Genomic DNA, 15,606 nt, shown 5'->3' on the forward strand with positions numbered 1-15,606 from the left:
CCTAATATTTGGTTCACCCCAGATAGATCTGTTAAGATAATTGCAGTAAGATGAGTTGTACCTGTAACCCGATCGCTCTTTCATTCATCTTTCACCTCTCCACCTGCACCCATGCTGTATACCCTTCAAATCTTTTAGTTAGATTCACTCCACTCATCTCTCTGGGTACAATGGAAATAATATTTTGTCTGAATAGCTCATATTGAACCCTTGGTCATTTTCCCAAAGTCATCCTTCCATTTACATTGTGCACAATATCTTTTTTCGGTTGAGGCTGAGGCCGGTATTACCATTGTTCATGCTGACTTAGTTAAGCCGGGTGCTATTATTCTGATCCAATACTCTCCTATTCTTCCAGTTAGAAAAGCAGATGGCTCATGACAGCTCGTTCACGACCTCTGCAGAGTCAATGCTGCTATACACCCTAGGACTCCTATAGTCCCAAATCCTTCCACTATTCTCTCTACAGTCCTGTCCACCACTATGTGGTTTTCTGTTACCGATCTTGTGAATGCTTTCTTTTCAATTCCTGTTCACCCTGACTCCCAGTTCTGGTTCGCATTCACTTTTAAAGGGAAGCGTTGGACCTGAACTGTGATGCTGCAGGGATATTCAGAGGCTCTGTGTGTGTACGTGTGTCCATGTGTGTATGGACAAGAATTAGAAAAGATAAAAATTGAAAAGTTATTGGCCAAATGGGGGTAGTGTCCTGGTGCAATATGTAGACGATGAGGCTCTGGAATAATGCGAAGAAGACACAAAGGCTTTATTGGTCTTCCTAGCAGAAAACGGGCACAAGGTGACCTGGGAAAAACTTGCAACTGATTAAAGAAAAGTGAAATACCTGGGTCATGATTTGACTGCAGAGGGAATGTGCACAGTCTGCAAGGTGGCAAGTTATGTCCATTCTTGGAATGTTAGGATATTGCCAGCAAAGGGTTAAAAAAAAAATTTTTTTGCTGAAAAAGCACAGTCACTCCAAGATCTAGCGACCTCTTCTAATTTGGCTTTGACTGATAAAATTTTATGGTCAGAGCAGGCTGAGAAAGCTTTAACTGATATAAAATAAATTTTGATGTCTGCGCCTGTGTTAAAGTCTTCCGGACTAGTCTCGTCCTGTCACTCTGTTCGTGGACGAGAAAGAGGGGTGTAAGACTGAAGTACTAATTCAACAATAAGGAGATAAACAAAGACTGGTTGTGTACTATTCTAAAAAAAAAAAAAAACTGGATCCAGTGGCCACTACAATCCCGGCCTGTTTGAAAGCAGCTGCTGCAACAACAGAGGCCATATTACCATGCTCAGATGTTGTTCTCATGAGTCTATTAACTGTTAAGGTACCACAGGCTGTACATTCCATCTTAGTAAAGGCAAGAACATCTCATTTGGCAGGTGTGCTTGTAGTAGTTAACTGTTAAGCTCACAAGGGGAAAACTAATCCAGTGAGTGATGGAAATGCCAAAGCAGACATGTGGGCAAAGAAAGCCGCCGGGATGCTTATTTCTATAACAGGAAGAGGAACAAGAGTCATCCGAGGATGCAGTTTTCTCTCTACAAATTGTAGCAATGGAAAAGGAGATAAAGATGTGGCAGAAAGAGGGATCAGAAAAAGATCTTAAAGGAATTTGGATCCATCCATTAACTAAGCATCTCTTTCTCCCAAAAGCTTCTTTTCCAGGTATTGTAAAGGCTGCGCGTGGTCTGGCCCACGCTTCCAGAAGACTCAATGTTGGCACAGGTGCAACAATCCTGTCATGCCCTGGGGTTTTCTAACTTTGCTGATCAATTCTGTAAGAGGTGTACACTATGCCGAAGATTTAACGTAGGAAAAGGCTTGCAGGTAAGTCCGGCTGTAACACCAAATGCTGGAGGGCCCTTTGAACATCTACAGATAGATTTTTTTTACTAACCCCATCTCATGGGTATAAATATTGCTTAGTAGTCATCTACGTTTTCTCATGCTGGGTGGAGGCTTTCCCATGCTGGCACACAGATGCCAAGTCAGTGGCCAAAGCGCTAGTAAAAAAAAAATCATCCCACGTTTGGGGTATGCCTCAGAAACTGCAAGTAAATACTCTGTTACAAGAGCTGTCTCAGTGGCTGTAGATTGATGCCTGCCATTACTGCAAGTGGAGGGATGGTGGAGCATGTATAGTCCAACTTAAAAATTAAAACTGGCAAACATCTTTGAATAGATAGATAGATAGATAGATAGATAGATACTTTATTAATCCCAAGGGGAAATTCACATAGGCCTATCTTGGCCTGATATATTGCCTTTGGCTCTGGCTGGTCTGCAGGGAAGGACTCCTCGCCAAATAAAACTCTCGCCGTTGGAGATTCTTACTGGCTGCCCCATGCTAATGTGCTATCCGCTATGCAAAATTACTCTCCGCATGGTCAACAATGATCTTGCATCTTTTCTTTCAGGTCTGCATAGTGCCTTACAGATAGAGTGTATGAACAAGTGAGGGAAATGTGGTGAACTATCTCATTACCTGAAACGTAAATTTCTATACCAGTTGGGACTTGGGCTCTCATTAGAGTCACACAGTGAAAACACTGGCACTAGCCCAGGTGGAGAGGACCATTCCAAGTGTTGCTTAGCACCCCACATGCCGTGAAGGCTGAAGGACTCCTTTCTTGAATGCATGCCTCTCACTGTAAAAAATGGACAGAATCATTAAGCTGTTGTTATTTTTTGGACTTTCTGTGTTGTGACTCTGTCAAGGGATTATTCCCTTTTCTTAGAGGATAATCTGTGATATAAGTGGTTGAAGGTTACTGCTACACAATTAAGAACATATCTCCTAGTTGTATCCCTTCCCAATAACCTTTTTCATGCACATAACTGTCCTGGTTACCCTTTCAAGTATATCTTAACATCAGCAAATACATGCTAGAAATGCTCCTAATTGAAAATGAGGATTGTGTGTATTGTGTTCAGCAACAGTTGCTGTACCTTTTATTCCTAACAACACTGCCCCGGACGGTTCCATTACCCGTGCTTTAGCTGGCCTTTCCTTTCTATCTATCAATTTAACAGAAAACACAGGAACACCTGACTCTTTCAATGATCTCTTCCAAAAATGGTTTGGTTCTTGGGCTGATTGGATTAAAATTATTCTCATAACTGTCCTTATTTCTCTGGCAGTTTTCATGCTGTTTGGTTGCTGTCTTATCCCGTGCATCGAGCCCTCCTACAAATGTTTTTTAACGCCTCCATTAGGGCTTATCTCCTCAGCACTGACCCTGACTCCCAGTACACACCTTTTCTCCCATCCCCCGATCCCCTTCCCGCACTCTTTCCCGACTATGATAATGCAAAAGTCTAATCAACGAAGTGTACATTTAATGTGCAAAGGGGGAAACTGAAGAAGAAACATTATTAAGTGTAATGATTATAAGTAGTTACAGTGGTGTGAAAAACTATTTGCCCCCTTCCTGATTTCTTATTCTTTTGCATGTTTGTCACACAAAATGTTTCTGATCATCAAACACATTTAACCATTAGTCAAATATAACACAAGTAAACACAAAATGCAGTTTTTAAATGATGGTTTTAATTATTTAGGGAGAAAAAAAAATCCAAACCTACATGGCCCTGTGTGAAAAAATAATTGCCCCCGGAACCTAATAACTGGTTGGGCCACCCTTAGCAGCAATAACTGCAATCAAGCGTTTGCGATAACTTGCAATGATTTTTACAGCGCTCTGGAGGAATTTTGGCCCACTCATCTTTGCAGAATTGTTGTAATTCAGCTTTATTTGAGGGTTTTCTAGCATGAACCGCCTTTTTAAGGTCATGCCATAGCATCTCAATTGGATTCAGGTCAGGACTTTGACTAGGCCACTCCATAGTCTTCATTTTGTTTTTCTTCAGCCATTCAGAGGTGGATTTGCTGGTGTGTTTTGGGTCATTGTCCTGTTGCAGCACCCAAGATCGCTTCAGCTTGAGTTGACGAACAGATGGCCGGACATTCTCCTTCAGGATTTTTGGTAGACAGTAGAATTCATGGTTCCATTTATCACAGCAAGCCTTCCAGGTCCTGAAGCAGCAAAACAACCCCAGACCATCACACTATCACCACCATATTTTACTGTTGGTGTGATGTTCTCTTTCTGAAATGCTGTGTTCCTTTTACGCCAGATGTAACGGGACATTTGCCTTCCAAAAAGTTCAACTATTGTCTCATCAGTCCACAAGGTATTTTCCCAAAAGTCTTGGCAATCATTGAGATGTTTCTTAGCAAAATTGAGACGAGCCCTAATGTTCTTTTTGCTTAACAGTGTTTTGCGTCTTGGAAATCTGCCATGCAGGCCGTTTTTGCCCAGTCTCTTTCTTATGGTGGAGTCGTGAACACTGACCTTAATTGAGGCAAGTGAGGCCTGCAGTTCTTTAGACGTTGTCCTGGGGTCTTTTGTGACCTCTCGGATGAGTCGTCTCTGCGCTCTTGGGGTAATTTTGTTCGGCCGGCCACTCCTGGGAAGGTTCACCACTGTTCCATGTTTTTGCCATTTGTGGATAATGGCTCTCACTGTGGTTCGCTGGAGTCCCAAAGCTTTAGAAATGGCTTTATAACCTTTACCAGACTGATAGATCTCAATTACTTCTGTTCTCATTTGTTCCTGAATTTCTTTGGATCTTGGCATGATGTCTAGCTTTTGAGGTGCTTTTGGTCTACTTCTCTGTGTCAGACAGCTCCTATTTAAGTGATTTCTTGATTGAAACAGGTGTGGCAGTAATCAGGCCTGGGGGTGGCTACGGAAATTGAACTCAGGTGTGATACACCACAGTTAGGTTATTTTTAACAAGGGGCAATTACTTTTTCACACAGGGCCATGTAGGTTTGGATTTTTTCTCCCTAAATAATAAAACCATCATTTAAAAACTGCATTTTGTGTTTACTTGTGTTATATTTGACTAATGGTTAAATGTGTTTGATGATCAGAAACATTTTGTGTGACAAACATGCAAAAGAATAAGAAATCAGGAAGGGGGCAAATAGTTTTTCACACCACTGTAAATACCAAGGACTGCATTATGTATTAATCATGATAAAAAAAGCTATATGATTTGTTCTTCATTTATGTAGAAAAAGAATTAAGCTTGTGCACAGAATAAGGGACTAACGCATTCTTTGATGAGCAACTGCTGACCTCTTGATACTAACAAAACACCCTGTGATATTATAAATCAGTTGTGTCTGTTTCTGAATTCTTGCTTAAAACTATTTGAGCATATTTCTTAAGACTGTGAGTGCCCTGATAACCTCTTTATCTGAAAGAAACAATGTACACATTCCAATTCAGGGAGTCACAAGCTATGGTAATTTATGTATAACCTCAAAATGAACTGCCATATATATATTTTTTTTGTTTAATAAAAAAAACTAGGTATAAAGAGAGAAGCCCCACGTTAGGCTGCAGGCTGTCTGATCTGACCACTCAGTGGCACTGAGCTGAGAGGGGCTGCAGCCTGTTTGACTCACCAAGAATAAAGATATTGCTTTTTACTTTAAATTAGTGTTTGTCTCCTGTCGGTTTCTGACTTTCTTCGACCACACTGGCCAGGAATTGGAGAAGAGATTCGCAGAAAGGTGTCAAGCTGCAACTTTTGCCAAGAACACAAGCCTGCCCAGAGGAAAGAGCCGCTTATGCCTCATGCTTTACCACCATGTCCATGGTATAGTGTGAGTTCTTCAGTAAGGACTATCTAAGTGGTGGTGGACTAATACTCTTGGAATATGGAAATAGCACAACTTAAATCGACTACAAGTTAGCACATCATTGTCAGACTTAAGACCATGTTTACAAGATAGGGAATTCCACCAGAACTTTTTTCTGACAATGGTACTCAATTCAATTTCATGGAATTTGTTCAGTTTTGTGTAGATTGGTGTATCAAACATAGCACATGTAGCCCTCATTTTCCACAGGTAAATGGTGCAGATGAGAGAGCTGTAGGTACTGCCAAACACATTTAAAAAAACCGGACCCCTATTTGGCCCTCTTAAACTGTAGAGCCACATCTACTACAGCTACAGGAGTAAGTCCTGCCCAGCTGGTGCTGAAAAGTTAAATAGGAAAAGGGTCCCAGTTGTAGAGAAAAAATTGCAACCACACATCTTTTCTTTTGAAGAGATAGCTGAGAAGGACAGTAAGGCTAAAGCAGCCTATTAAGTTTGTTTTTTGACAAAAGACATTCTGCACGCATGCTCTCAGCTTTGCAACCAGGAAAGAAGGTATTTCTTAAATTGGCTGAAGAAAAAGGCTGGAAAACACCAGGAATTGTTATATGCTCAACCGATGAGCCACATTCATATTTGGTGCAAATAAGTAATGGCTCAGTACTACACTATAACCAATGTCGCCTTCAATCAGGACCAGTGGTGGCAACAGACAGTGAACAAGATGAAGGTAGCATACCCCAACCACAAGAGGATCTTGGCTCATCTGCTACATCAGCATCATTGGAAAGCTGTTGGAGTTACGGGGGTTGAACAGTGTAGTATAAATGATATACGTGTAATGATATTTTTATTCAATTAATGTTCTTGACATCAAATAATCAGTTTGAGTCTTGACTTTACTAATCAAAGAAAACCCAGGTGGCATGACACTTACTACTGCCAATAAAATGGATTCTACTGAAGTTATTGTGTATTTCAGAGAGGAAATTAAAGATTTATGAAAAGAAATTACAATGTTGGTGGCCCTTTTATATTATGATATCAATGAAACTATTTTTGAAAACATCTAAGAACTGGTGCCTTGGATGCTCATTCTTTGATATTCCAGCGGAGTCAATCGAATACTTTATGTGGATCTCACCACTAATGTGTATCCTACTCTCTCTGAAATACGTGATAACTTCGGTAGAATCCATTTCATCAGCAGTACTAAGCATTTTTCTAAATAATTCATGCACTATCCCATTACCTCCATCTTCCACACGGACATGTTGAATTAGGAATGAGCAAGCTACATAAAATGATTGACCAATCAAAACGCAGTATGTGTTAGAGCCCACCCTCTCAACTTTGACGAGTGAAAGTGACAGTTTTATTTCCAGCTGCATTTCATGATGCGTTTGGAGGAATATTACAGACAAAATAAAATAAATAAGCAACAAAAAACATATTTCACATTTATTTATGCTCACATTTCACAGTCCTCTATTTTATTTTGTTCATAATGATCCTCCATATAAGTGTAATGTGCGTGCAATTTATAGTGCCAGCTTATATTTAATATCTCATAAAGTTTATTAAATCAGTATTAACTGTTGCGGGCTTCAAGTAAGAGAAACATATCTTGTTTTGGATATAAGACACAAAACTTGAATGAAACATTTTAACACTCGGACAAACCTGTCATTCGTTTTTTTTTTTAAAGTGTCCACCAAATTAAATTAGTTCTCTTTTCCCCACAGCAACTGTCCGAGATGGAAAAAGCAAACAAGAAGCTGCACTACTGAAAAAACAGGCATTCTGGCAACTTTGAATTGAGAAGACGGACCGCAAAGGCAAGGCCTTGAATATAAACATACTGTATTTGTTGTTGCCTGCATTTTTCAACTGAGTTTTGTCCAATCCCACACTCTTAGTTTGTGACACCCAAAATATCAGTAAATTACTGTCCAAGAAAAATGCCACATTTTATGTTTTTCACCAAATTGTATTTTTTATTTGGTTTATGTTTTTATATATTTTTACTATTATATAAATAATTTTTAAGAATTTGTTTTTGGTGAGGCAAACTTGTTGGTGGGATGGGATGGGTGGGGGATTTGTTGGTTTGAAGACAGCACAAGGCACTAAACATTATTCATTAGAGTATCACCATGAATGTAACAAAAGGAATTAATGAGTGCAGGCAGCATCACATCTGTTGAAAATCATCTTTCTTCTGATAACACCGTTAGCAAACATCCATTATACATTTTTAAAAGGACAATGCCACTTTGTGGTAAAAAGGCGATATGTAACAGAGCATTTGGGGTTCACATAGTGGCACCAAACACAACACTATATTATTTGGCATTGTTTGGCGCATTGTATTTCCTTTCAGCAGTGATGGTGCATTACAAAATACTGCCTTAGGCAAGATGCGTTTTCACCAACCATTTCCCATTCCACCACCAAAATTGGCACCATATCCTTAGATGTGCTCTAGTATCTTTTCAGAGGGAGGGGCCACCTCATCCTCTTCCTCCTCCCAGCCCTCATTAATCAGGGTGAGTGAGTGAGTGATCAGAGTCAGTAATCACCAAAGTTGTCAACCGTACAGAAGCTCAAGGGGGAAAACCAAGTACAGGCCTGCGGGACCTTGTGGGATGAAGATGTATTTGCAACCCTGTGCTACTGGTTTGAGCGGACTGACATTATCTATGCCAATCTGTTCGATCAGGATGTCAATTTGGAGTTGCCAGGGCAGGAGAGGGGTGTAGTTCCGGTGCAGTACTTGAGTGAGTTTGTAATCTAGGCAGGACCTGCAAAAGCAGTGCACCTCCTTATGACACCAGGCAAATAAAAGTGAGGCATGATCCATTCCAGGGTTGTTTTGGTGCTGACGTGCCCCCCAGGAGGTGGGGGTGAGCCAGTTCACATATCGCAAGCCTATTTGGACATGGGACAAGGAGTTGTCTTCTCTTTTTGCCTTGATGCCGAGTCATCTGATACAACAGATCATTATTTAACACAAAGTGCGACTGGGATGGCGTGGACTCATTGGTAGATTGACTATTTACTGTGGCCATTGTGTTCCTCATATGCTTCAGGGAATCAGTGTTTCACTGCTCCCTTTAAAAGGACTGAAGCGGAAGCATGGTGATTGAGTTAGAGGTGGCCTCAGTAGATGACTTAGGATCGACAGGCAGGTGTGTCATCACCAGGTTGGTGGGGCCGTTATCACTTAGCGCCAGATCCCCTGGCCCTTTACCTGTTCTCTTCCATGGGTGGATTTCTTCTATGGACGGGTACTTTCCTCCTATGGATAGGCTTGTCTTTCCTGAAAGGTATGGCGTCTACTTGTTGAATTTTCTGCAGGGCCAATCTCTTCCAAGAACCATGGTATATGGCGGCTTGGGCAACACCACCACCTGCAGAATCCACAGGCAGCCCTGGACTAGCATTCAACAAACAATACAGTTTATTTTTGTATAGCCCAAAATCACACAAGGAGTGCCGCAATGGGCTTTAACAGGCCCCCAGCCTTGACTCTCTAAGAAGACACGGGAAAACTCCCAAAAAAACTCCAGCAGGGAAAAAATGGAAGAAACCTCGGGAAAAGCAGTTCAAAGAGAGACCCCTTTCCAGGTAGGTTGGGCGTGCAGTGGGTGTCAAAAAGAAGGGGGTCAAAACAATACAATACACAGAACAGAACAAATCCTCAATACAGTATACAAATAAAAATTTTAGAAGTATGTAGCAGAACAGTAGATGATATCTCATAATATGATTTGGATTTGTTTAGAGTCCTGCAGACCTCATCCATCAAGCTGCCTCCCCCATTTGGCCATTCCACAGCTGAAACAGTGCTGGGCCAGCCAATCCAATGAAAGGACCCCTCTTTCCCACGATTCCTGCGATCCTCCATCAGGGATGACTTTACTTTAGGCAGGCAAAACAACTTGGCAGGTGGGCCCTGGCACCAAGTGCCACATTTGAGTACCGAGAAGAGAAACAGTATAGGTCGGGGGTCGGCAACCCGCGGCTCCAGAGCCGCATGCGGCTCTTTTTCACCTTTGCCGCGGCTCTCGTAGTGTGTCACGCGGGCCGGAGTCTTTCAGTGGCTGCGGCGCACTCCTGAAGAATGGGAGGCGCCGCCTTACCTGTCAGGCTGCTCGCCGCGGAGGATGACGTGTGTGCTGCCGCTGGCCGGCAGCCTATCAGTGCGCTGCCGAGCCTGCCGTAAAGAGGAGGACCGGGCTGAAGGAAGGCGTGTGATTCGCTCTCAGGAGGTAAGTCACACTTTTTTTTTTTTCCCTCTTTTCTTTTCTTTAACACCAATGGCTAATTATATGGGGCCTGGACTCTGGCACATTATATGGGGGGCCTGAACTCTGGCACATTATAGGGGGGCTATTGGACTCTGGCACATTATAGGTGGGACTATGACTCCTAGCACAATGTAGGGGGGAGCTATTGCTACTAGCATATTGTGGGGGCTCCTATTGGCTACTGGCATATTATAGGGGGGCCTGTGGCTAATGGCACATTATATGGGGGGGCTTATTGGCCCAGTAATGGTGGTGATCTGTGAATTTTAGCGGTACAGTGGTATTGCGGCAGAAACGGCGAACAATTTTCACACAGGTTGCAGGTAAAAGAAGGGGAAGTGGGCATAGCAAATTTTGGTATGGGGCCCTGTGATTTCTACTTACGTTGCTGTTTTCAACCCCCTGGTAGGCCATCCATGGATAAAGGCAAGAAGAGAAAAATTTCTGAAGAAAACAGAGTGTTTAATGATACGTGGACAGAATCATTTGCATTCTCTACTGACGAGACTGGTTTACCAGTATGCTTAATATGTGGTGAGAAATTAGCAAACCACAAAAAGTCCAATGTTGCAAGACATTTCCAGAATAAACACACAGCCTTTGCTGAAAAATATCCAGATGGAGATGAGAGACGAAACGCTGTTGCAGAACTTATCAGAAAGGTTAATATGAGCAAAAATAATTTCAAGAAGTGGGAGAAGTCTGCAAATACCACAACATATGCTAGTTTTGTGGCTGCTCAGGAAATAGTCAAGCACGGGAAGCCCTTCACCGATGGAGAGTATATAAAAGAAGCATTCATTAATATTTCGGAACATCTATACATGGACGTCAAAAACAAAAATGAAATTGTGCAGAAAATCAAAAACATGCCACTCTGCGAAGACTGTCAAAGACAGAACCCTAAAAATGGCAGAAAACATTAGCAAACAGCAAATTCAAGACATTAATTCAGTTATGGCATACTCCATTGCCTGTGATGAGTCCAAAGATATTGGTGATATTGAACAAATAGCGCTGTTCTGCCGATATGTGAACTCTTTTGGGCCACAGGAAGAACTGATTGAGCTGATACTACTAAAAGACCAAACAAGGGGTGAGGATATCTGTAAGGCTGTCCTGGACTTTTTAACTGCTAAAAAAATAAACACTAACCACCTGGTCTCAGTAGCTACTGATGGGGCACCGAGCATGAGAGGAGCACAGAAGGGCTTTGTGGCTCTACTGCAGAAGGCGTTGGGTAGAAGGCTGCTGTCATTTCATTGTATCCTGCACCAAGAGGCATTGTGTGCTCAAACATTTCTGCTGGAATGCACAAAAGTGATGGATGTGGTCATTCAGATTGTAAATAAGATAATGGCAAAGGGTTTAAACCACCGCCAGTTTCGTTTGTTATTGGATGAGGTTGAAAGCAAATATTCTAAACCTCCTGCTCCACAACAAGGTCCGGTGGCTGTCCAGAGGCGAGGTGCTAAAACGCTTTGTCACATGTTTGGAAGAAGTAAAAACCTTCCTGGACAGCAAAGAGCTCACCTTTGCTGAGCCGGAACAGCCAGAGTGGCTGGAAAAATTACATTTTATGGTAGACATGACAGCACATCTAAACACGCTAAATACAACCCTTCAGGGGAAAGGAGCCACAGCCCTGCATATGCTGGAGGAGGTTTTGGCATTCGAGCGCAAGTTGACAGTGTTTGTCAAAGATTTACAGAGAGGCACAAATTGTCTCACTTTCCCTCTTTGAGAGAGTTCAAACAAAGTCATGATACAATCAATTTGGAATATTTCAAGTCTGCAATCACCGCAATGCAAAGTTCATTTGGGAAACGATTCTGTGAGTTCAGAGAGGAAAAAACCACATTATCCTTCCCTGTCACTCCCCTGGAGATCGATCCATCCCTATTGAATATGACTGCATTTACAGGTGTAAGTCAACCTGATCTTGAGATGGAATTGGCCGATATAGCCGACAAAGATCTATGGGTGTCCAAGTTCAAATGCTTGACCGCTACTCTTGAGGATGTTGCCCGTCAGAAGGCCATTCTGGCTCAGAATCATAAATGGACTGATATTGAAAACCTTCCCAAACAGGACAAACTTGTATTCGAAACATGGAATGCCATCCCCAACACTTATATAAACATGAAAAAGTATGCATTTGGAGTGCTGTCGATCTTCGCTCCACATATGTATGTGAGCAGGTCTTCCAACATGAACTATATTAAAAACAAACATCGATCACGCCTCACAGATGACAGCTTGCAAGCCTGTGTGAAAATGAAGGTGACGTCTTACAGCCCTGATGTGCAGACACTGTGCACTGAGGTTCAGGAGCAAAAATCCCATTAACCAGGTAAATTAAATATTTTAATTAGCTTTTAATGTGCAAAAATATATTTTACATTGTTAAGTGAAAAAGTCCTTTTTTTCTTCAGATTGACAGCTAACTGTATGATCCTGTATATAGCATTAAGGTAAGAAACAATATATGCAGTGTTAGATTTGTTTTATAATGGTTTTGCGGCTCCAAGTTTTTTTTTCTTTTCGAAAACGGGTCCAAGTGGCTCTTTATGTCTTAAAGGTTGCAGACCCCTGGTATAGGTGAAGGTTAGTATCAAATTATAACTATCGTGTTACTTATGTTTTAGTGCTAATGACTGACAACAGAGATGCAGTCTGTACAGTTAATCAGCAGCTCTAGTCAGGATATGCTAAACTGAAGTAGTGAGTCTTCAGCTGGGATTTAAAAGCTGAGACCTAAGGGGCATCTCTTATAGTAGCAGGCAGACCATTCCACAGTTTAGGGGCTCTGTAACTAAAAGCTTGACTTCCCACTGTTATTTTATTAATCCTTGGAATCATAAGAAGACCGGCATCTTGAGATCTTAATGTGCTCTCTAGTTTGTAAGTCATGATAAGTTCTGACAAGTGGGGTATGTCTGAGACCTGACATGGATGGGCTAAATGGTGTTTCTACTAGCATTAATGCTTAGCTGTAAGACAGGTATATGGTACTATATCCAATTATTATTTATATGCTTTGGAAGGGTGCAGGAACAACAGAAGACCTCAATATAAACGGGGAGGCTAACCGGGTCATACTGTTTAATGAAAATGCAAAAATAAGGATGATGCCCATCATGGCATCACTCTGCTCTACCTTTGGACTAAAACTAAAATGTATAAGAGTAAGTTTAAGTGTTATTCAGTCAGTCACACTGAGGTCCAACTAGTGGCACGTTTCTCTTGTAAATGATGCCTCCTTCTGGGAGTCTGGTGGGTTTGTCCTCATGGGAGTGGAAGGGTTGGAGCTTGGTGCCCTCACTGGGCAGATTCCTGGTGTTCCGGGTAGAGGAGAATAGGGTTAGTGACAAAGCCCTCTTGTGGTACAGCAGGTCATTACATACCTTGACAAAGCCTTTGAGGAGATCCATAGATGTGCATGCTTGACAGTGCTGTGATTCTTTCCTCCATAAAGTTATTCACTTTTACTTTTAACTATTATTAGTTTTTTTAACTATGGCGGCAGTTATTTACTTAGTTTCCGGTTTCAGCTGCCCCGCCTCACTAATTCTAATTGAAAGCAATTAACAAGTACAAGTAACTTCCAAGAGCCCCCCCACCAAACACTTGGCAGCTTTTGCTCCTGTGTGGATAAAACAAAGCAAAAACTTCCCTTCTAAAAGGGAAAAAAAGCTTTCAAAATGTCCTCACAGCTCATTAGTAGCAACCAAAAAAAAAAGTTTTAGGAGCAAAATGCATCTTATAATTAACTCTCACACCTCAGAAGACAAGAAGCACGTCCTCTTCCACCTGTAAGGAGGTGGACGCAGCAGGTCCCATAAGTGACAAACACACTCAAAAAAAGAAACACTTTTCTTTAAGCCAAGATATCACATTTACTGCTTTTAATAAATGATTACTACTCATGGTTACAAAAGAGACTACACAAATAAATTTTGAATTAGTTTTTTTAAATACGTTTATATAAAATACATTAATTTCTTTATATCAGAACCATTTTGCAGCATGCCATACAGAGAAAAAAAGTCTTAGGAACAGAAATACCCATGCATGGAGTGTGCTACAGGTTAATACTTAAGTAGCTGTCCTCTTAGCTATAAGACTGTGATGGTGACAATGTTTTCAAGACTAAACAGGCCAGACCCAGTGGAAAAACACCAAAACTGCACTCAGAAAACAAGAGTCTATTTTAGGTCAAATTATGGAAAGGACAGAAATTAAGCTGATTGTTTCATTTTTCCTAAGACAGTATTCTCTATTACTACAAAGGTATACAATGAAAAAGATCATCATAGTCATTCATAATAAGTTCTTTTTAAAATATGGCTAGTATTAACACAATATAGGTGAATCTAAATGAAATTGAAAAAGTCTTCTAAAGAGTGATTTATTGCACAAACTAATATATACACAGATTATAACACACCTTAAAAATCAAAAAATATTCCTAAATTCATAACAATCTTAGTTTTAATATTGGTTCTTCCTTATTTCATCATGGCCTTTTAAGAATACCAGTTTGTTTTCAAAAACTGTGCCTATTCCTCTTTATTTTCTACAGGAACAATTTCCATTAGCAGCTGGAGATGCAGTGTTAGTGGTTCTGTAAAAGAACAAATCCACACATCACAAAGAGCACAACACATGAAAAAGAACAGTAAACCAACAAGCAATTTAAAAATGAAGAGACTCTTTTAATTCTAAATTACTTTATCATTATCAGCTGCTTTTGTATATTATATGTACATCCTCACCTAAAGTGAAACAGTCCACAAGATTTGTGATAAGCCATGATGTTTCCATAAAACACAATGACGAAGAATCTTTGCAGTGCAATATTATGTAGTTTTATAGATCCAGGGAAAATACTTTTATGTAACCCAACTTACACAAGCACCACATATAAACACAAACAACATAGCTGCCTTTTTAAAGGCATGAAGATGGGAGTGTTGTGGCCTCTTATTTTCCAAAATGAGCCCCGTGAATTTAAATGTGCTTGAGGTGTACACTCATGCCATACACAATCATAAACGTTTCTAAACCCATAAAGTACATGTAGACAGGCTTGGCAATTTCCAATGGCCCTCAAATATCTTTGGTCTACTGTTCAACTGCTAGGACAGTATTACACATTTGGCATTCTGTACCTGAGTTTCAACTACTAAACAGACTCTCTGTTGTGACAGGTCAGCATAAGCTTTCTAAGCCACAGAGATAGAGGAGAGCGACCCATTTTGATCAAGAAGTCTGGTTTCATAGTGCGTGCTCTGCGTATATAGCTGAGCACAACTACATCCAGCATGTCTTTTCTGCCTTTTGCTCATTTCCTGATGGAGAAGTTATGTTCCCAGTGGCAAGAGCCAAATTGGTACCACACAAGTAAAAGAATTGTTGCCAATCTTATTTATTATATTTCCTACTGATTGTGTTTTGTACTTGATAGTCAAGTTTGATCAACAGTGCCTGAGAATCTCAGTAAACCATCCAACCTCTATGAATATTAATTGGTGTGTACCAACAGCAGGGTCTTAATCAATGTAAGTATATGACAGTATTTATAAATTTCTTTTAATTGG

The 15,606-nt window shown here is 40.9% G+C and overlaps 1 protein-coding gene across 2 annotated transcripts in view; it reads right to left on the reverse strand.

Annotated features, from left to right (window-relative positions):
• Positions 1 to 13,919: 13,919 nt before the first annotated feature.
• Positions 13,920 to 15,606, reverse strand: part of slc7a9 (solute carrier family 7 member 9) — a 224,403-nt gene continuing 222,716 nt past the window's right edge. Inside the window, exon 14 of one of the 2 annotated variants that reach the window (XM_039763591.1) lies at positions 13,920 to 14,630. In XM_039763591.1, coding sequence (XP_039619525.1) covers positions 14,566 to 14,630 — 65 coding nt within the window. In that variant the 3' untranslated portion in view covers positions 13,920 to 14,565. The remainder of the gene's footprint in view (positions 14,631 to 15,606) is intronic. The other variant, XM_039763592.1, reaches the window with a different exon arrangement.

Source organism: Polypterus senegalus, chromosome 9, assembly GCF_016835505.1.
Source record: "Polypterus senegalus isolate Bchr_013 chromosome 9, ASM1683550v1, whole genome shotgun sequence".
In the NCBI taxonomy this organism is placed as follows: domain Eukaryota; kingdom Metazoa; phylum Chordata; class Cladistia; order Polypteriformes; family Polypteridae; genus Polypterus; species Polypterus senegalus.